The sequence below is a fragment of the Schistocerca gregaria genome, chromosome 3 (genome assembly GCF_023897955.1).
Source record: "Schistocerca gregaria isolate iqSchGreg1 chromosome 3, iqSchGreg1.2, whole genome shotgun sequence".
Classification (NCBI taxonomy): Eukaryota; Metazoa; Arthropoda; class Insecta; order Orthoptera; family Acrididae; genus Schistocerca; species Schistocerca gregaria.
In genome coordinates this window covers 395,461,625-395,484,857 of record NC_064922.1, presented here as the reverse complement: position 1 = coordinate 395,484,857, position 23,233 = coordinate 395,461,625, and the positions used below count along the sequence as shown (strand labels likewise).

General features: G+C 36.8%; 1 protein-coding gene across 1 annotated transcript in view; it reads right to left on the bottom strand.

Annotated features, from left to right (window-relative positions):
* LOC126353750 (alanine--glyoxylate aminotransferase-like) overlaps window positions 1–22,676 on the bottom strand; it is a 93,743-nt gene extending 71,067 nt beyond the window's left edge. Inside the window, exon 1 of the mRNA XM_050002798.1 lies at window positions 22,393–22,676. Coding sequence (XP_049858755.1) covers window positions 22,393–22,548 — 156 coding nt within the window. The 5' untranslated portion in view covers window positions 22,549–22,676. The remainder of the gene's footprint in view (window positions 1–22,392) is intronic.
* Between the last annotated feature and the right edge of the window lie 557 nt (window positions 22,677–23,233).

Below are 23,233 nucleotides of genomic sequence, written 5' to 3'. Positions count from 1 at the left end.
ATGGCTCCTGTATATAAATAAAGGTAAAAGAACACACATGCAGAATTACAGACCAATATCTTTAATTTTGGTTTTCTACAGAATTATTGACTATATACTGGTTGGAATATAACAAATTTCTTTGAGAGGAATAAGCTCCTATCCATGTATTAGTATGGTTTTAAAAAGTGTCACTTAGGCAAAACTCAGCTTGCTCTTTTCTCACATGAGATCCTTCTAACTATGGATGAAGGGCAACAGACAGATCTCATATTCCTAGATATTCATAAAGTGTTTGACATGGTGCCACACTGCTGACTGTTAACAAAGGTACAAGCATGTGGAATAGCTTCTCGGGTATGTGAGTGGTCCAGAGACTTCTTAAGTAACACAATCCAGAATGGGAGAGGCAAAGGTATCATCAGGAGTACCCCAGGGAAGGGTGATACGATCACTGTTATTTTCTATATACATAAATGTTCTGGTGGACAAAGATAAACAGCAATCTGCAGTTGTTTGCTGAAGATGCTGTGGTGTAAGGGAAGGTGTCATTGTTGAGTGACTGTAGGAGTATACAAGATGACAGACAAAATTTCTGGTTGGTGTGATGAATGGCAGCTAGCTCTAAATGTAGAAAAATGTAAGTTAATGCAGATGAGTTGGGAAAACAAATTCATAATATTCAAATACAGTATTAGTAGTGTTCTGTTTGACACAGTTACATCAATTAAATTTCTAGACATGACATTGCAAAGCAATATGAAATTGAATGAGCATGTAAGGATTGTAATAGGGAAGGTGAGTGATCTACTTCAGTTTCTTGGGAGAATTTTAGGAAAGTATGGTTCTTCTGTAAAGGAGACCACATATAAGACACTAATACTAACCATTGCTAATACTGATAGAGTGTTTGCGATCTGCACAAGGTCAGATTAAAGGAAGACATCAAAGCAATTCAGAGGTGGCCTGCTGGATTTGTTACTGGTGGTTTTGAACAACACACAAGTATTACAGAGATACTTCAGGAACTCAAATAGGAATCATTGGAGGGAAGGTAATGTTCTTTTTGAGGAGCACTATTGAGAAAAATTAGAGAACTGTGATTTGAGGCTGACTGCAGAACAATTGTACTACTAACAATGTAAATTTCACATAAGGACCATGAAGATAAGATCAGAGAGATTAGGGCTTATATGGAGGCATACAGACAGTTGTTTTTCTCTTGATCTATTTGCAAGTGGAAAAGAAAAGGAAATGACTGGTAGTGGACAAGGTATCTTTCACCATGCACCATACAGTGGCTTGTAGAGTATGTATGCAGATGTTGATGCATGATATTTCCCTTGGGTACTTGAGAAATTACGCTTACATTGATTTTATTCCATTCAGGGCAACATGAATTTTATTTGCAAGGAAGTCTTGAATCCAGTCGCAAATATGGCCCCATACTTGATAAGCTCATATTTTTTTCACTAAACAGTAGCGTGGGAGGGTGTCAAATGCCTCTCTGAAGTCAAAGGACTTGGGGTCAATCTGAGCATTGTTGTCTACAGTGCTATGTATCTCATGGAGGAACAGAGCAAACTGAGTTTCACAAGAAGGAATAAAGTTCTGGTGAAAATGCTTCCAAAGAAAGAAAAGACAAGGGAGGCAACTAAATATAAGCAGGAGTTGGAAATAGGAAACTGTGCAAAGTGAAGTTACAGGAGAAATGAAATGTGGGAATGAGAATGGAAAGGAAGTAGATAACAACAGGACTGATAAATATAAGTCATGACCATGTGAGTGGTGCAAACAAATAACATATTCCTCACCTATGAGGATGAGGCCACATACCCATGTATGGAAACAGGCATGGCAATTACTTTTGTGCTGTAGAGAATGATCAGCAAGGAGAGATCCTCCCTTCATGACAGTGACTCTAAGCTCTGTTGAACACGTATACAATAACTACATATTGCTAAGAAAGGCGTTATTGTGCCTGCATACTCTGAAAGGAACCTGATTGGTATACCATCTGGACCGGAAGACTTGCCTTTCTTAAGTGATTTAAGTTGTTTCTCACGAGGAGTTTTCACTCACTGATGACCATGGAAATAACATGAAAAATAAATAAACAAGATAGCCACATTAATGTTATACTTCTGGATGTACAGCTGAATTGTTGTTTCCATAAAATGGAACACCCAGAAGTACACCATTCATTGATCATGCCAAGAAAGAGACACGAGATGGCAACATGTTGCTGCCAGTTTTCTTCTGTGTGCTGCTGTAATGTCTCCTCTTGATTTATTCTGTATTTCATGGGCTGAGGGAACCTAATTTAGGGTATATAATTTTATAGGACTTTGACACATTTCAGTGCTATCATTATAGCACAATCTTAATGTGTTAACAGTACTGACTCACACACTCACTTATTCACCCTGTTCCATAGATCCCACCATAAAGGAGAACTTTCAGGGGTACTGAACAAGCCATGCACTACATTAACAAAGAGAAAGAGTTTGAAACTGCTATAAGCTAATTACACTTACTCAAGTTGAATATTACATAGCACATTTTTCCTCACTTGAAAAAAATCTACTGCATCAACAGTTATAGTAAATAGCTGCAGTTTATTTGTCATGACCACCTAAATACTGTCATGACCACATGGATGTTTGTACATCTGATTCCATATTCTGCAAATCACTGTGCAGAGCATGGCAGAGGGTACTTTCAATGTATAATAAATTATGGGTTCTTCCCTTTTATTTGCAAATGGAGTGCAGGAAGAATGATTACAGCCCTGCTTGTCTACTTTGCAGTATTCTTAATGCTCACTTAACTACATGATTGGTTTTTATTTATTTTAGCTACATTGCTGCAGAAGATAACTTCATAAGATAACAGAGAGCAAAATGTAGTGGCCTTCATGCCACTAGAATTACAGAGAATTCTAAAAGCAAAACATGCCTTGCTGTGTGTGTGTGTGTGTGTGTGTGTGTGTGCGTGCGTCTGTGTGTGGATTACATTGTCCTTGAGTTGACTACATTTAAATTTGTAATCCAGTTAGACCCATTGGTTTAGCTAGAGTATGGCAGTTAGGGCGTATACCATAGGGGCTGTTTCTGTGGGTGCAGCTTTGTTACAAGGAGAGGGGGAGGGTGGAGATAGGAAATATGAAATGTGTGTATGGCATCTTTGGCCATGAGCTCCTTCTTGGAAGTTTAGTCTGGTTCAAGTGATTTTAGTTGCTGCAGCTTTGGTGATTTGTGCACCAATGATGATGAGGACAACACACACATCCATCTAGTCCTGAATGGAGAAAATTCACAACTCAGTCAGGAATTGAACCCATGGCTCTGTGATTGAGAGTCAGCAACTTTAATTAAGAAGAAAAATGAAAAGAGAAAGAGGAAGAATGAAGTAGACGAGGGAGGGCAGAGGGGGTGGGGGTTGGAGGAGAAGAAGAAGATTTATGAAAGGAAATCATGAGGAGATTCTGACTAGTTGTCCAATCAAACTATATGGTTTCAGAGAACTTTCTAAGCCTCAAACATCTATAATATATCTTTACAGACTGAAACAATGAATGAAAATTTATACCAAGACCAGGATTTGAATCACAGTCTTGGTATAAATTTTCACCCATTTGCTTCAGTCTGTAGATGAAATGAAATGTAGTGTGACGAGGGTCTCCCGTTGGGTAGACCGTTCGCCTGGTGCAAGTCTTTCAATTTGACGCCACTTCAGTGACTTGCGCGTCGATGGGGATGAAATGATGATGATTAGGACAACATAAACACCCAGTCCCTGAGCGGAGAAAATCTCCGACCCAGCCGGAAATCGAACCCGGACCCTTTGGATTGACAGTCTGTCGTGCTGACCACTCAGCTACTGGGGACAGACAGTCTATAGATATACATCATAGGTATTTGAGACTTGAGAAGGTCTCTGGGACCACATAGTTTTATTTGGTTCAAGCATCTATGCCTGGGTTTTAGGTAGGGTTCCCTGTTACGTTTGATGCTGAGGTGCTATACCAGTATAGTTGGAGATCCTCTGCAATGTTGTTTGAGGTTATAGGGAATACCAAGTGGGCTGAGGTGTGAATGAGAATTTGGACTGAGGAGGGAGGAGGCATGGCAGGGTAGTTCCTTCAGTTGTGCAAAGCCACTGCACCAGAGTGGTGTAGTGTTTAGCATTTCTGCCTAATAAGCAGGAGATCCAGTTTCGAATCCCGGCCTTGGTATAAATTTACCTATTGCTTCAGTCTACATATATACTGACTATATTGTATTGAGCAGCAGCTCCTTACTTCAATACACACAGTCATGATTGCATTTAAGTTGTTTATTTTAGTTTTAAATGATCAGTTTCAATCTTCTATGAGATCAACTCCAAATCTTACATTCTTTGATGGCTGTAGGAACCGTTAGCATGGAGCAGATCCATCTGTGCAGGCATGGAGAACACTGTTCAAGCAGTGTTCTCTATCTGAAGATTCTCTCTTAGAAGATCAATATTAGTCATCTAAAAATAAAAATAAACAACTTTAATGTGATCATGACTTACGGTATTGAAATAAGCTATAATATTAATAGATCGCTGTTTTTTCTGGAACAATGTTCCAAAAAATTTTAACAGTTTCTTAAGACCTATCTCACCCTGGTGTGGAGACATTTGTGACTTGTTTTCAGCTACTAGATGGAACCAATCTTGTTATGCAAAGTGAAGAAATTCAATGGAAGTGTAAAGGGTATGCTCTGCACACATTTTTAAATGAATATTTGTCATTAATGGAAGGAGAGGGGTCAGTTGGACTCCATGGAATTTTTTGCAAAGTACTCATTTAATATGTCTGAAACAGTATAAATTTAGATTTTACTTCATTTATATTATAGATGAGGTGTTCATGTCATTCTTTCTACTGGTTATTTTACCATTGCTCAGTAGTTCAGCTTTGGAGGTACTTTCATCTGAATTTTCTACTTACCCAAGAGTCTTTGTTTACCTTTCTTATCTTCTTTATTTCATACTAGCAATATGGGACCCAGGGTGTGCATAAGATCAATTCAGTATTCATATTCCCATTATCATTGAGCATAAACTGCTCCAACCTAAAGAGTCCAGGAACAGTCCAAGAACATGGGGGGAAAGTGCAAATTTGAGATAATAACTCTCAGAGGACTAAAAGAATGTCCTTTTGTTGGTAAGTGGTCAAGGCAGGGGAAAGCCAGAGTTAGTGCAGATCTCAGAGCCTGGTAGGTGAACACCAAGTAACTAGTAGTTTTAAGGTGAACTGTAGGGCTCAGGGATTTCACCTGTCATTTAGGTTCCCTGGTGCAAGATCTTGGTGAAGAAAATCATGTAGTGATTACTTTTGGGTGAGGGAGAGGGGGAGGGGGTAAATGAACTGTGGTTTCAATGATCTCATCTATTATTCTGAGGGTGACATCAGGCACACAATTAAGAAAGCTCATCACATTAAGGTGAAGATTATATCATTCTTTGAGTGATACAATAAGTCCTGAGTGAAATGTTCTAGGAAACCCATAACTGCAGATCTTCAGGAGTTGCTCAACAGAACTGGAGTGATCACATGTGGGCATGACTGATTCATCCCTCACACAGTCTACAACAAAGTGTGTTTCTGCATCTGAATGTTTCCAGTATCCAGCTATTTGGACAACATATTTCTCAGAGCATTCAGAGTAATGTGAGTACTGTCTGTCAAAACCTCATAATTCCAATAGTTTCACAGGATACATATTTCAAAAGACATGATTTCCAATAACTGTAGACATAGTTGTAGTAATTATTGGAGAAGCAATTAAACTACAGTTTTTGCAGCTTAAAACATACAAAACAAAATACACTTAGACTTTTTCATCAAAACATAAGAAGACTAGTTAGGAACCTGAAAATGTGAACACATTTCTACATATGTGTTATTCATAACAGATCATCATTTGGCAGTGACAAAAAGTGGATAAATCTACCTAGATTGATACGAGTCAGTATCACATTACTATAGGCATAAAATAAGAAAAAAGGATTGGCTGTGTACATATAAAGTAAAGCAACATTTGAGGCCATACATATAATGAACCACTGCACTGAACAACTTTTCAAAATGGTTCAAATGGCTCTGAGCACTATGTGACTTAACACCTGAGGTCATCAGTCTCCTAGAACTTAGAATTACTTAAACCTAGCTAACCTAAGGACAGCACACACATCCATGCCTGAGGCAGGATTCGAACCTCCGACCATAGCAGTTACGTGGTTCCGGACTGAAGCACCTAGAACCACTCAGCCACAGTGACCGGCAACAACTTTTCAAGTGCTCCACATAAGTAATAGACTTATAAGCATAAAAGACATGGCATCTGAGAGTGTACCACCTCCAATAGTAAATGCCACCTTCATCAGGCAACCATAGACAGTACTAATTAGATTTAGTAGAAATTACTGGAAAGATATTACAAGCAGATACTTCACATCAAATAATACTGATTCAGGGCATGCATAGCTAGTGATGTCTAACTCTGATTTAAAATCCACAGTAACATCCCAAAAAAGAACAGGAAATAGTCAGCAGCAATTGGTAATTTATTCCAAATCCAATTATCTTTCATCAAATAGATATGAGCCCGATATACAATAGGTGTGTGTCCATAATAGTCAAAAGGCAGCAATAAAGCATCCTCATCAATCAAATCAGCTGCAAAGGGAAAAGCATTCACACACACTATTCAGAGAGAAATTATTGGCTGAACAATGGAAAAAAGTTTAAAAAAAAGAAGACATAAATGTGACTCAATTCCAAGATGACACTGCCTGTGAGACAATGTTAGATGCAAATAATTAGCCATTCATTCAATTAATTCTTCCAAAAGCTAGCTGGATACACAGGGACAAAAAAACAGCCATAAAAAGCAGATCCACCAAGTCAACTGTCAGAAAGACCACAAAAGCTGTCAGGTCACTTTAAATTAGTAACTCTTCTGGCTACAAAGCTGTTTCAACCAAAGTACTGAAAACTAGCCCTGACTTTGTAGTACCACTCTGAGTTCATTTTGGAATCAGCTATATTTCCTGAAATACTGAAGTCTTTGGTGGTACCATTCATTCACCAAAGTGCAAATAAGCAAGTGAATGAAGGCCAATCTCTTTCATTACAATGTTCTCATTATCTTAGGAGACAGTAGCTTATAACAAAATATTGAACCACTTTTCTGTCAATAATAATAACAAGTATTCAATTTGGCTTCTGTAAAGGATTGTCTACAGAAATTCAGTTTGGGTCATGGACACTAAACGATACAGTCAGCATTCAGAGAAGTCAGTATGTGATCCCATGAGCTCAACACTGATAAAACTAAAGAAGAAGAAAATTACCCTGTTGGCATTTTATGTGAGTTGTCAAGGCTTTCATTTGTGCAGATCATACAGTTCTACAAGGGAAATGAAAATATGATATTAAAATGACCCCCTCCCCCCTACATGGATGATGGCATATCTCAACAACAGGAAACAGAGATACACATTTACCAATGTTACCAGATGAATAAAAAATAAATTCAAAATGTGAAAGCATTAAGTATGTTGGCCCACAATCTTTGGCAATTCGCACATTCGTTTTTGAGCTAGTCAAATGATTTACCACAGGAACTGGAGGGTTCTTCAAAATCTGATGCTAGAAAGAGAATGATAAATGACCTAAACAAATTCATACCAGATACAGCCAGAAATCGGAGTTAAAACTCGTTCATATCAAACAGCTAAAAGCTTGTTCTTAAAGATGGCTAATACTATGCAGTTCCAAATAAATAAAAATGACTTACAGGTATAAGAAGTAGAGGTAAAGGAGTACACATTTTATGAGGTTCCATATGTGAAATTACTAGTCACCCAGATAGGTGGACAACAGAGATAACACAAAATGTACATAAGTTAACAAAATAGCCCTTTTTGCCTGCTTTGCACTCACATTAGATATCTCTCTCATTATATTGACTTGAAAGCAGAATTGTTGGCATATTTTGCATAGTTCCACTCAGTACAGTCCTATGGCATAATTTTCTGGTACAGTGCAGTTAAGGTGTATTATGTTAAGTTAATAACTGAACATTTTGTAGAAGCTTCCTGGGACACTGGGGTTCTTATGTTTATGTACTAACACATTTACTCCCTTATAGTATTTGTACTTACTACTGCAAGAGTGATGTTAGGATGAACTGTGAAATTTACTGACACACAATACAAGAAATAAAAAATATAATTTCCATATGGACTGTGGGCTCCCATCTTGGTTTCAGATTCTATGCTGTGGCTGTAGGAGTTTACATTTCGGTATGTGTGAATGTGTGTACTTTTGCTAGAAATAGAGCAAGAGCTTGAAAGCTAGTGTGAATACTGTTTTCTGTTGCATGTTTCTATGTGGCATACATCAGTCTGCTATAGGTGAATGGTTACTCTTATCTCATTTCATGTGTCTTCCCATCCAGGAATTTCCATTATTGTTAAATAGATCTTATCTTTACCAGTATGTAGCCAGCTGGTCATCTTGTATGTAAAATTACAAAAAAATTGAAGTAACTTACAAGGGGCTGGACAAAAATATGGAAACACCAAAAACCTAATATAGTGCAGGAAACCCATTGACATTTAAAACAGCATCCAACTGTCTCAGATTGGATAAATGCAGGTAATGTTTGGTTTTCAAGGGTTTCTTAGCCATTAATCCAAAACAGCAGTGGCAAGTTCAAGCAACTACACAGACAGTGGATAGCAATCATGAACCTTTCTCTCCAAATTATACCACAAAGTCTCAACAATTTCGAGATCTGGTGATTGTGGTGGCTATGGGACATGAAAATTCATCCTTGTGCTCACAAAGGCAGTCCTCAACAATGCAAGGTGTATCAACAGAGGCACTGTTGTCTTGGAATGCAGCAACACCATTGGGAGCAAATATTGTACCATGGGATGTACATGATAAGCCAAAATGGTCACATAATCCTTGGCAGTAATGCAGTCTTATAGAGTAATCATAGGGCCCATGAAATACCATGATACAATTGTCCAAATCATCACCAAACCCTGTCTTTATTTCATTCTTGAGATGTAAATTCGTCTAGAAGTTGAAAAAGCATAAAACAGGGCTCATCTGACCAAATGACTTTCTTACATTGCTCCACAGTACATGTTTTATGGCTGCAGGACCAAGTTTATCTGTTATGGACATTTGCACCACTTCTTAGTGATTTTGGAATGCTTGCTTACCCTGCATTTCCAGCAAAGAGAGCTCCCTTCACATTATTTTGATGCTGACAGATTTCCAGAGTGTGACATTCAGTTCTGCAGTGACTTTTGCAGTTGTTGTTCTCTTATTTTGGATTGCAATCCTCTTCAATGCTTATACGCCATGATCCCTCAACATACAGTTGTCTGCTTTGCAACTTAGCAGGTGATGTTTTTCTGCTTTTCCTGCATATAGTATAAATCTTTAGTATCTTGGTTATGGCAGCACCCACCGTAGGAGTACCAACAATGTGCCCACACTGGATTCACTTATCTCCGATATAATGCATCACAACTGCATAGAACACTGATATAACTACAAATGACACATGCAATGCAAAGAGGACATTGCATAGGTGCAATTCATGGTCAAATATGACAGCACAACCTGCAAGTTTAGCTAGCTTCTGCATTTATGGTCAAACATGTGTTTCTTGCAGTGTTTCCATATTTTTGTTCAACGCCTGTGTATGTCGATAAAGTAATCTGGAAGAAATCCATATAATTATCAATATTAGTAGATTAGCACTATTTGTGATTCATTATTAGCATACTTTAAACAAACAGGTAGCAGTGTCTGTATTTAGTAGTTAATGTAGTTGTATACAGGTAACTAGCAGACAGACAGGAAACAGAAAATCCACAGAAATTCAAAACCAAAGTACAAGAGAATACATCATTAGCATATCTTCCTCCAATTTATTATAATATTTAGACTCAGGGATGCAAATTCAGCATAGCTCTGATTATGCTAAACAGGTTTTGATTTCGCCAGTTTGTAGACAGCTAATAGTGTCTCGTATAAAGTTACATAAATACTTCGTCTGGAGAATTTGAGGGAAACAGCAGCTAAGTATTAGATGGGGAGGAACAGTGTGCCCTTTTCTTCCCAAAGTATTTGTTTTTCACCTAATATACATAACCATGTGTTAAGTAATTCCCATTTATCAATATTGCTAAATTAGCAATAAGCATAATTTGTTGTCAGTATGCTTTACAGCAGTAGCATGCAGTGGCTGCTTCTGTTTCTTGATGTATAACTTGACTTGTTTCACCTCCCAGCTAGTGCTTCTTCATGACAGGATTTATTAGACACACTGTGAATGGATGGATGCATAAAACACTTACAGAGAAATATGGATGAATCAACACCAACAAAAACTCTCAACCAGTTCAGTTCATTTGTCCTGATGAGTTTTATAAAATGTAATTCCATGAAAATTATTTCAAAGTTCAAAAATAAAAAAAATAAAATTAAAAAAATCTAGTCACTGGTAAGTAGATTTCTTAATGAAGAATACAAAAATGGAGTAATAAAATCAGTAACATGTTTACAGTTCAGTTGACAAGACAACGTTTGCTGACCTATCAAAAATTACTGACCTATGATCAGTGTATAAATAGGAAGAAACACATGACACAAAGAATTATACATCAATTTTGCTCTTGTCAGTATTTGGCAAGTTATTTTAAAGAGTAATTCTTGATCAAATACAATATTTTTTCTGTAAGTACAGTCTGGTGAAAAACTTGCAATATAGATTCCAAAAAGGCCGATTCCCAATATAATATGGCCACACTGCCTCATAGGCATGATATAATTTATAGTTCATGTGTAAACAAAGAAATTCAGAAAACAAACTTTAAAATAAGGAAACTGTGTTCACAATATGCCAAGTGAAATACACAGGATGTAAGCAAGCTGCATCAAAATCTGTGCATGAAGCATGGAATGCATAAAACTATGAAGTGAAAAGGTTTGTTAGTGATCATGTTCCCAAAATAATTAATGGAAGACTTTTAAGGAACAGAACAATCTATCAGCTTCCTGTACATGCCACTGGCAAAAGTGTGGAAAGTCAACTGAGCAAGAAAGGAAAATGAAAAGACAACACAGCTGGTGATCCTAATTTAAACTAAAGGTATGAGATGCTGTAACTATGATTCCCAACCATCAAGTTGTGAATACACCCACTCTAAAAATTTAACACCAAAATGTGCAATCCCTGTGTAATAATATCAATGAAATTACCATACTATTAACTGATGAATTAAAAGATATGTCATTGTTATGCGTTTCTGAACACTGGCTTACCCCAGAATTAATTTAGAATATGAAAATAAATAGAGTCATTTTGTCATTCTACTACTGCAGGAAAAACAGCAAGAAGGGTGGGGGGGCAATTTACATAAAGGAATATAGATTTTACTAACCTACCTGACTTAAATAGAACAGATTTTGAAAAGGATTGTGAAATTCCAGCTATAAAAATTATTCAGTTCAACCTGTTTATTGCTACAGTCTACTGATCACCATCTGTACATTTTGAACTTTTCTTAAACAGAATGGAGTTATTGCGAAACAAGGCAAATAAAATGGATTGTGAGTTAATGATCTGTGGTGACTTCAATACTTATTTCCTCACAAACAGTAGAAATGGAGAGGCCCTTGTGATCATCTTGCTCAAATTTTAGACTTAAAAATGAAAGGCAATATTATTAACAACATGTCTTTAAGAACTACAAGCAGAAGGTACACTCATGATAATGTAAATTACTTCAACAGCTTATTACAGAAAGAAAAATGGTCACAGGTTTACAAAATTAATGATATCAATGAAAAATCCAACACTCAGTGATACGTTAACCCATTTCTTTCAAACTACCTTCTCACTGAATACTATAATCATAAGGGGGAATTCTAGACCAAATAGCTGGATCGCAAGGGGAATAGGGGTTTCATGCTAGAAAAAAAGACTACTTCATGAAATGTGTAAATCAAAAAATTCCTCACTTGAAAGACACATATACTATAAAAATTACTCGAAAATACTACTAAAATAAATAAGAGTGGCAAAAATAATGCATAATGACAAATACATTTATAGGTCAGATAATAAAGTGTGGAGTGTTATAAAAAAGAATCTGGAGAACACAGATCATCTTGCAGAAATATAGCACTATCACAAAAAAATAAAAAAGTAACAAAACTCTTAAAAGTAGCCAGTACTTTAAACAATTTTTCACAAGTTTTGCTGATATTATGAAACAATCAAAGTTTCACAGGAGTACCCAAGGCAATGAATACGAAACAAGTGCTTGTAGGGGGCCAATGTACATCAATTCTTTTTCACAAGATGAAGTAGCTACTGCAATACAAGGACAAAAATCTTCCAACTCTGCAGACATTCATGGTGTCCCTTCAACAATCTTAAAGAAGAGTTCGTCAAACCTAATTGCATTACTTATACAGTTTTTTGAATGCTCACTTCAGACAGGCATTTTCTCTGATTTATTGAAGACATTTAAAGTCATTCTAGTATATATAAACAGTGAGAAAGATACCATAAATAACTAGAGTCCATCACAATTTCCTCTTGCGTTTCAAAAGTATTAGAAAATGTTATGTATGACAAACTTGTGAAATTTGTAAATAAAACCAATATACTATGCAATGAACAACATGGTTTCAGAAATAAGAGGTCAGCAACAACTACTATTTATTAGTGTATTAGTTTATTAGTGGTCCAAACAAGGGTGTGTTATCCCATTGGTCTCTATCAATGATGAACTAGTTAGCAACAGTACTGAAATTAAATTAGTAGGACTTTGGCTGCAGAGGAATGTAAAATGGAATCATAGTGAAGTATTAGAAAATGTTATGTAGGATGAACTTATGAAATTTGTAAATAAAACCAATATACTATGCAATGAACAACATGGATTCAGAACTAAGAGGTCAACAACAACTGCTATTTATTAGTGTATCAGCTCCATATTAAGCCTGAGTGACAAGAAACGGGGATCAATAACAGTATTTATTGACCTGTCAAAAGCTTTTGGCATGGTGAACAATTAGATTATGCTGTCAAATCTTGAAAAATATGGTATTCAAGTCTGTCCAATAACTGGATAAATTGCTTTCTGAGTAATCATAAGCAGGACGTGTGCATCAAGCACACAAATATCCACCTAAAACTATATCTGAACACTTATCAGACTATAAACAAATTAAATGTGGTGTACCCTAAGGATCAGTTATGGGACAACTTAGCAGTGGGGCACAGAATAATCAGCTTAGAATAAATAGGAAAAAAAACATTGCAGTAAAATTTCACAGTGGTCCAAACAATGCCATGTTTATCCCATTGGTCTCTAACAATGATGAACTAGTTAGCAACAGTACTGAAACTAAATCTGGAGGGCTTTGGCTGCAGATGAATGTAAAATGGAATCATAGTGAATACCCTATTGCAGAACTGAGCAAGACACTAAAATCATTCTGTAGCGAGAAAACAGTAACGAATTCATTTTCACCTTAAATATGGAGTCACCTTCTGGGGAAACACTAAAACGGCTAACAGCATTTTCAGACTACAAAAAAGGCCCATTAAAATCATATTTGGACACAAATCCAGAGTCTCTTGCACGCCTCTATTTAAGATATCTGGTATTCCCCCATTATCATTTGTATACATTATGGAAACCCTTATATTCTTTAAAATAAATGTAATAGGAAAGGAATGCGGCCTGCAAGAAAACTGTATATACATGATCACTTTACAGAAAAAAAATTTACATATAACCAAATCAACACATCTCTGTGTCAAAAAGGTACTTCCAACATGGGAGTTAAGCTTTATAACACACTTTCTGAAAACATAAAAGCTATTACTGAGGTCAAAACCTTTGGAAAATCTCCAAAGTCATATTTATAACACCACTGCTTTTACTTTATTGAAGAATATTTAAATTTATAAAGTGTGTTATATAAATACTTAATGCGTGAAGTGTTTTACTGTAACCTTAAATAAGTATGCCTAGAAATCACATTCAAAACTGTACTTATAACTTGAATTGTCCAATGTCTTACGCAAAAGATGTTGTTGTAGACAACAGGACCAATAAATACTATACCAAAACCAATACCAATACAATGACTAAGTTGGTCAGCTGCTGTGGTGGGTGGTGGACTAGCTGGATTTTTGGAATTGTCCACCCAGGTGTGGATTGCAGTGGCATAGTGAATGGGTGCCTGTTAGATGAATGAGAATGAATGGAGAACTAATCATTTTTATTCCAAGTACATGTGTCGTGTTGCCCTACGATGCCAACACTCATGGGGCACGAACCGCACATGCCCTGGCAGGGAAGGCACTGCAACTTGCCATTGCAGATGCCAATGGTACAGTAAGGCCTCTGACCCACCAGGAGAGGATCTATGGATCAGCTGTGCCTGTTAGAAGCCATTAGCAGCCCCAGGTGAGGACAGCCAAGGCAGACATGATCACATTAATGAACCTGTGCAGAAGTGGCAGCTCCCAACAGCAAAGTCCACCCATACAGTTGATGATGGATGAATGGCTTTGTGGCCCCATATGGGAACTAGAGACCCCCAGGGTGGAAGATGGCAGCAGTTGAAGTAACCTGCCAGCTGGAGGACATACGTCTACAGCATTGGACGTGACACCATCAGCAGTGTCACAGCATGCAGTTGTGGAGTCTGAAGAGGGTTATTTACACTGGTTTGTGTGTACTTGTTTTGCTACTGCATCAGTTCTGATCACACAAGCCATAACATGTCCATGGCTTGGATGTGAAGTGACTGGATCCTTACAGCTGCAATGGCTCTGCTTCCCTGTTGCATCAGTGATATTTCCATTCCGGCTGTATCTTGTGATGTATAAGTGGCCGCCAAATGAAAATGAGACAGATGGAAAGAAACTAAGGAAGAAGTTTATTATTACAAAAGTAACTGCCATATGTGTTACTATATTTACTCCACTGTGAGACACGCTAGTCTATGTCTTCACGCAGAAATGTTTGCAGTTATGTATAGAACGAAAATTGCACCCAGGCATCCACTTCTATGTCCAAAGTGAATAAATGGCCATGAATGTCTTTCTTCAGGGCTTCAGAAAGGGCTACTGAATGGAGAGAGATTGGGACTGTATGGAGGGCTTTTAAGGGCTTCCCACAAAACTTTTGCATTGAAGTCGAAACAGCTTTGGAAGACCCATATGTTCCCAAAATTGTTTCCGATACGATACTGAAGTTTCACTTGGAAACCAATGTACATCCTCCATTAAGCCTACTCTCCCACCATGTGATTTACATTTCTGGAGTCCTGAAGAAGGACATTTGTGGCAATTGCCGTATTTACTCGAATCTAAGCCACACTCGAATCTAAGCCGCACCTAAAAAATGAGACTCGAAATCAAGGAAAAAAAATTTTCCCGCATCTAAGCCGCTTCTGAAATTTGAGACTCGAAATTCAAGAGAGAGAAAAGTTTTAGGCTTCACCTGCAAATCGAAACAAAGTTGGTCCATTGTAATATGAGACACAATTTAGGTCGAATGAATGACGATACAGCTACAGTAGTTTGGTTCGAGTCGTAAGCTTTACCAGGTAGCCATTGCTATGCGTCAGGCGCTCCGTCCGTATTTATACGGAATTCCTTCCTTTTTCACGTGCTTCGTCTGGTTTGAATCGATTGCTTATTTTTTTTGATCTCATAAGTGCCGCTCTCTTTGTTATAGGGGTTTACGTCACTCTAAGCTGAAAATGCATTATTGTACTGTCATGCATTGTTTGTCGCCTTCTGATAATGTGTGCTCACGACCAGTTGCCGCTCGCGGCATGGCTTGCTTTTGTGTGCGCTACCGCCGCTTACTATATAAAAAAAGAGAGGAATTGTCTCATAAGCGAAACAATGGCAAGAGACTACGATTTTTGTTGTTGCAGCTTTCTTTGAGAATGATCAATAAGAGCCAAATAATAGACTGCGTATGATAGACGATGTTCTGAACGAGAGTTTAGCGAAAATTTTTCGCCGTTTGAAAATCTTTGCAGGCGCCTCTTTTGTGCATTACATTCTGCACAGAAATTAGTCATCTTAGGTTTAAAAATCTAGTAAATTGCCGTGCTTCATTTCTGACTGTATCGCTATTAGGCATAAGAATAATACGAATATAAATATGACATGATATGTATATTCTTCCGCGTTGCTGTTGTCTCGCACTAGTTTCGTAGTTTATTAGGCAGACAGGATATAAATGAGATAGCAGCAAACACGAAAGAATACATGGAAAAATGTTTATATTCGTATTATTCTCATGGTGAAGAGAATACTGCATGTGATTCTCAATTCATAAAAGTTCCTATTAGCAACCATCTCTTCTCACAGGTAGGAAAAAATTCAGAACATAGAGTTGGCCATATTGACAAACATCCCAAACAGTCTTGCCAGTCGGATTTTCATAGTACATCGAAATGCTGCTACATTCGAAGATGAACAATACGGAATTTGTATTTACTTCGTTGGATAATGTATGAAAATGCAGTAGTCAAAACTTGGGGCGGAGAAAAAAAGCTCGTCTTCCACCTTTTTTAAAAATTTATTTACTGACTCAGAGGTTTTGGCGCCAGTACGTAACTTTGTGCCTGCAAAGCATGCCCGTGTAGCGCTACATATATTCGATGGCAGAAGTTAGTTGTGGCGGCACCTACCAACATTTTTCAGAACTTCCTCTTACTTTGCACTCGATTCTAAGCCGCAGGCCGTTTTTTGGATTACAAAAACCGGAAAAAAGTGCGGCTTAGATTCGAGTAAATTCGATGATTTGCTTCAGATGAAGAGATGCACATCTGGGTACAATCATGGTTTTGTAGGCAAGTGCAAACATTTTTTTATGATGGCATTGACCATCTTGTTTCACAGTGGGATAAATATATTAACAGTTATGGTGATAGCTTTCGGAATAATAAACAGTTTACTTAACTTTTAGGGTTCCATATCTCAAGTAGTAAAAACAGAACCATTGTAGGATTACTTTGTTTTCCATCCATCTGTCTGTCTGTACAACTGTTATGAACCCTTTTTCTTAGGAATGGGCAGATGTATCAAGTTAAAATTTATGTCCGATATTGAAGCCAGTGTAAAACATTGAGACTCTTAAGTCAGTGGGGGAAAAGACATGGCCATTTGTGTTACATATTTTAATACTCGTAAACTCACTCATGAAAACGTTTAGGATACTTTCCGTTGACCTAGAATCATGAAATTTGGCAAGAAGCAAATTTTCACACTACAAGTAAAGGAAAAAATCCGAATACTGTTAATTTGTAATTAATTATCACAAAAACTATTTTATCATTTTACATCCATCTGTCTGTTCATGTTTTAAAACCACTTTTCCTCTGGAACAAGTTGGTGTATCAAGTTCAAATTTATGTCACTTACTAAAGTCTATGGTCCCTTTATGGTGTAATTTAAGATTCTAAAAAAATGCAATCGAAAAATGTGGTCATTATGTCACATTTTTTGATACTTGCAAACTCACTCATCAAAACCTATAAAGCGTTTTTTTTTGCAGAAAGTAAAATGTCACAGTACAAGTAACAAATCTGAAACTTGTTAAATTGTAATTATATCGCATAAGGAAATAACAGTTTGTTATCTGAATGTACACTGCATTCATCATCCATCAGGTGAACATTACTGCCTGCAAACATAAAACGTAAGTCATAGTTAGGTTTTAGTCTAAATAAAAAACATTTTATTAAATCTTCTCTCTCTCTCTCTCTCTCTCTCTCTCTCTCTCTCTCTCTCTCTCTCTAGATAAACTGAAGTCCACTGCTCGATTCTTCTTGTATGTCTGAGCTAGCCTGAGGTAGAGATGTATAGTTTATGAACTATTCTGGAAGAGGAACTGTTCAGAGTGGTCTTTCCTTTAGTGAACTACAGGTCATGTACTCCTCACTTCCCCTATCTATTGAAAGTTGGAATGCTTACAGATGAATCTCACTTCTCTTGATAGTGAATACTCCTCACTCCTAGGATCAGCATCCATAGTTCTGTACTGTGAACAGTGAATTGTACAAACAGCACCAGATTGGAAGACTTAAACAATTCTGTTAGTTCACTTAGCTCAGTTCAGTCTCCAGTATCTGTACCTAAATATTTCTTTCCCGTCTTAAGAATTAATTTTTGTGAACTATTATTATTATTATTATTTTTAATATTCAGTGCTTCAGACTTCCCAAGACAAAATTTTAATTGAAACTGAAATCTCACTGCCCATTTCGACAAAAAAAAAAAAAAAAAAAAAAAAAAAAATGTAGGCAATACAATTATAAAATTTTGTTTTTCATTTTATTAGTTTAAGAATTTTTCTAATTGTTCTTCTTTATTGATACTTTAACAATAAAAATGAACTGTGCAGTTCTTTTGAACTAGCTCTGTGAACTAGCACAGTAACTACCTCAAAAGGTATAGTTCCATAGAAAGAGCTAATTTGCCTATCTCTAATCTGAGGAACTACTGTAGAGATGTTGATATGGTCTTGGAATTCCTGGGACCAATATCCTGTCAGTATCAATATAGATTTGGGTGACCAAACATCCTGTTTTTAACGGGACTGTCCTATTATTTGTTCCATTTCCCAGTGTCATGCAAAAGCCTTGTTTCTTCATAATCACCAATAAACTTCAATTTTTTGCTTCATTTTTTGATTTTATTTATTTATATGTCAATGTAGAGTCACAGACATAGTTTTTTTAAAGATTTATTGAGTCTTGTGTTTTCTTGAATGCTATGATCGAATAGAGAAGTATTATTTTGGTCAGGGGATGAGGAGAGATATGAACAGATGAGTTTTCATCATAATGTTCAGTGTCAGTGACTTACACATGAGCTTTGCAATTCATATGAACTATTTGCTAATGCAAAAATGATGGACAGATGTAACAAGTTTTCATTAAATAACTTTATAGGGCTAGCAATACTCAATTGTATTTGTAGTTACGAGTTAGCTGTTAACTGTCAGATGACATGAATTTGTAATAGATGTAACTGGCACAGTGTCTTTGGACTGTTACAGACAACAATGAGAAGAAGGCAGTAGTTTCAACACTGGCTTTGGCGAGCTTTGGCAAGCCTGCTTTAGTGCGCTCCATTGTCTGTTGTTTGCTGTGGGTGAAACTAACTTATGACCATTAATATGGGAAAAGGAAGTGTTTTTCTCAAAAACCTTGAGAGAAGAGTTCCCTTTTCTGAAGGAAACCATGACTATGAAGTTAGAATGTACAGTGTGTCATTCACTTTTTTCCATTGAACATGGAGGACATGCTGATATAATGCAGCACATTAAGAAAGAGAAGCACCTGTTGGCAGTTTCTAACAGCATAAATTTCTTTTTAAGTACAAATAAACTACAAAGAGAGGAACATAGACTTATCACTGTGAAACAAGGGCTGTTTGTGCTCTGCACTGCAAAACACAATCATTCTTTCCTTTCAGTGGACTGCACAGCTCTTCTCATCTGAGACCTATTTGAGAACAAATTCATATGATCTAGGACAAAATGTGAGTCGATTTTAGTGAACGTTTTATCACCATATTCATTGCATGAAGTTCAGTCAGAACTGAAAGATACTAAGTATGTGCTGGTCATACCTGAAATTTTGGAGAAAATTTAAGTGTATATGGAAAGGATAGGGAAATGGGAAATGGAGGTGATGTATTTGTCTCAGTAGGCAAGAAACTCAGATCCATCAAGGTAGAAACTGAAACTGCATGTGAGGTTGTTTGAGCAAGACAAAGCATCGCGGTGGACATAAAATGAAAATGAGATCCACATATTGCCCACCAGACTCATCTCCCGATGTAACTGAAAACTTTAGGGAAAACCTCAGTTTACTTGTACGTAAGTTCCCCAGTCATACTATAATCATTGGTGGAGACTTTAATCATTCAACAATTAATTGGGAAAATTATAGTTTTGTTAGTGGTGGGCATGATAAGACATCTTCTAAAACTTTACTAAATGCTTTCTCTGAAAACTACCTAAAACAAATAGTTATGAACCCCACTCACAATGGAAATATATTGGATCTAATGGTAACAAGTAGACCTGACATCTTTGAGGATGTCCACATAGAAACTGGTATCAGTGACCACAACACAGTTGTGGCACCAATGAGTGCCAAAGTACAAAGGACAACTAAAACAAGCAGAAAAATATGTATGTTCAGTAAAATAGATAAAAAATCAATACTGTCTTACCTCAATGAGGAACTTGAAACTCTCAGCACATGTCAGGAGCATGTAGAAGAACACTGGGTGAAGTTTAAAAGAATAGTTAACATGTACTGGATGGAAAAAAATGTGTATGCAGTTGAACAGTTCAAGATGGGAAGAAACATTCATAGCATAGAAATATCTAGAGAAATGGAGATTACTACATAATAGGTGTAAAACAAAGTGTAGGCCTATTGGTAGAGAGATTCTGAGTGAAACGTATTTGACTGTCAAGAGAGCAATGCATGATGCCTTCAATGACTACTATAACAGAATACAGTGAACTGATCATTCACAGAACCCAAAGAAATTCTGGTCATATGGAAAGGCTGTTAGTGGTACCAAAGTTAGTGTCCAGTCCCTAGCGAATGAGACAGGAACAAATCGAGGGAGGCAAAGCAAAAGCTGAAATGCTTAACTTCATTTTCAAATGTTCCTTTACAAAGGGAACCCCCAGGAAAATTGCCCCAATTTAATCCTTGTACCACTGAAAAGAGGAATGAAATAAGTATTTGAGTCAGTGAAGTTGAGAAACAGCAGAAATTGTTAAAATGGAACAAAGCTCCAGGCCCCGATGGAATCCCTGTCAGTTTCTATACTGAACTTGTGGCTGAGCTTGCCTTCTTTTGACTGTAATCTATTGCAGATGCCCCAAACAAAAAACCACGCCCAGTTCTTGGAAAAAGGCACAGGCCACACCAGTCTACAAGAAGGGTACTTGAAGTGATACACAAAACTGCAGTCCAATATCCTGTAGACCAATTTATTACAGAATCTTAGGACATATTCTGAGCTCATACATAATGTGGTTCTTGAACAAAATAGCCTCCTTGATGCCAACCAGCATGGATTTCAAAAATGTTGATCACATGAAACCCAATTCTTACTTTTCTCACATGACACAGTGAAACCCTTGGATCAAGGCAGTCAAGCAGATACTGTATTTCTTGATTTCTGAAAATCATTTGACTCAGTGCCACACCTACTCCATGAAATGTCCACCTACATTCTGCTAGACTGACAGAAAACACTATAGAGGAGTTGGGTTGAGAACTCATTCCTCACCCACCTTATTCACCTAATCTTGCACCACCCTTTCCGCTCTCTATCGAACAACCTTCAAGGAACTTCCTCACTGGATGAAAATATGTTCTGAACATGGTTTGACAAGTTCTTCATCTTAAAAGCACATGGTTTCCACAGTCACAGAATCAAAAAGTTACCCCAGCTAAGCAGAATGTTGTAAATAGTGAAGGAGAATATATTATTGATAATTAAAGTCTCTGTTATGTGTATTTGTTGTGATTATTAAATTGTTGGAAAAATGCTATGAGCTTATTATACTCCAACCTAATATATTCATTTCTTGGCCTCCCTCCACAATTTTTACCCTCCACACTACTCCTAAATACTAAACTACATTGGTGATCCTTTGATTTCTCTGAATGCTGTGCCACAAACTTCTTTCCTCCCCAATTATATTAAGTACTTCCTCATTAGTTACATGATCTACTCTTATAGTCTTCATCATTCTTCTGTAGCATTACATTTCAAAAGTTTCTATCCTCATCTGAACAGTTTATTATCCACATTTAATTTCTGTACAAGGCTACACTCCAGAAATATCTTCAGAATATACTTCCTAATGCTTAAATCTATATTCAATGTTAACAGATTTCTTTTTACCAGGAATGTTTTTCTTGTCACTGCCAGTCTAGATTTTGTATCCTCTCCACTTCAGTTGTCTTCAGTTATTTTCTGCCCAAATAGCAAAATTCATCTACTACTTTTACTACTAATTTCCTAATGTAAATGTACAAAAATGATGATGTTCAAGACTGTAAGTGTTATTACAGGAAACTAAAGATTATTATTATTGTTATTGTTATTCTTCTTCTTCTTATTATTATTATCATTTTAAAAATGTACTGAGCACAAGTGATGCAGTTTTAACTTGCAAATAAGCCTCATATTTCAAAGTGCTGCAATGTACCATTTGTGTGCTTATTAATTCTACTGTCTTGTAAATTAGACTCACCTCATATGCTTCCTTATGTAGTGGACCAATAATAGGGTTGGAAAGAGCATGAAGAACACGTGCAGAGGCATTTGTAGGGCCGGCACTCATCATGTACTTGTATGGGATAACCAGGGGTCTGCGGAGTCTGTCAGGTGGTGGTACTGTACACTCCATGGTGGAAACAAGTGGGACACTGTGTGCTAGCTACTGGACTGAGTTCTCTACACGACAGCTGGGCATCTACTGCCCAGTTGTAGAAATACTGCCTGCTGATAGGCCAGCAGCATCATTGTCCTTGAGATAAGACCTGTTCTTTTCTGCTAAAGAGATCCTTGCATGCTACAAGATTAAGATAAGGAATATGTGAAATTTAATGCTGACACAGTGTTGATGTTTCTCAATTATCTTAGGTACATGCACATTCTCTACTCAGTTTTTATTAAGTGCCATCTCATCACAAAAGCCAACTGTATTTAAAAAGTGTAATATCATCAAATAGTCTGAATCTTTGGTATCTGCTATTCATTGTAAGCATCAGTTAGTGATCCTGTTAGAAGCTTACCTCCAAAATAGCAGAAAAATAACAGTACATACAGTAATAAAATGAAAAAAAAGGAAATGAATTAATTCACAGGACTACTATAAGGTGTGTGCATGTGATGCATGCCTATGAGCTTAAACTATGATCAACATCAGCATCATTTTAAATTAAAAATATTTTGTTGTAAAAAATGTGAAATATTTCCTAAGAGTAGTAATTATTTATACAGAATCAACAGTTCTGGATTGTTAGCTACACTAACCAATGTAAATAAAATTGAATGGCTAAGAATAAATGGACCTTTTTAACATTTCTACA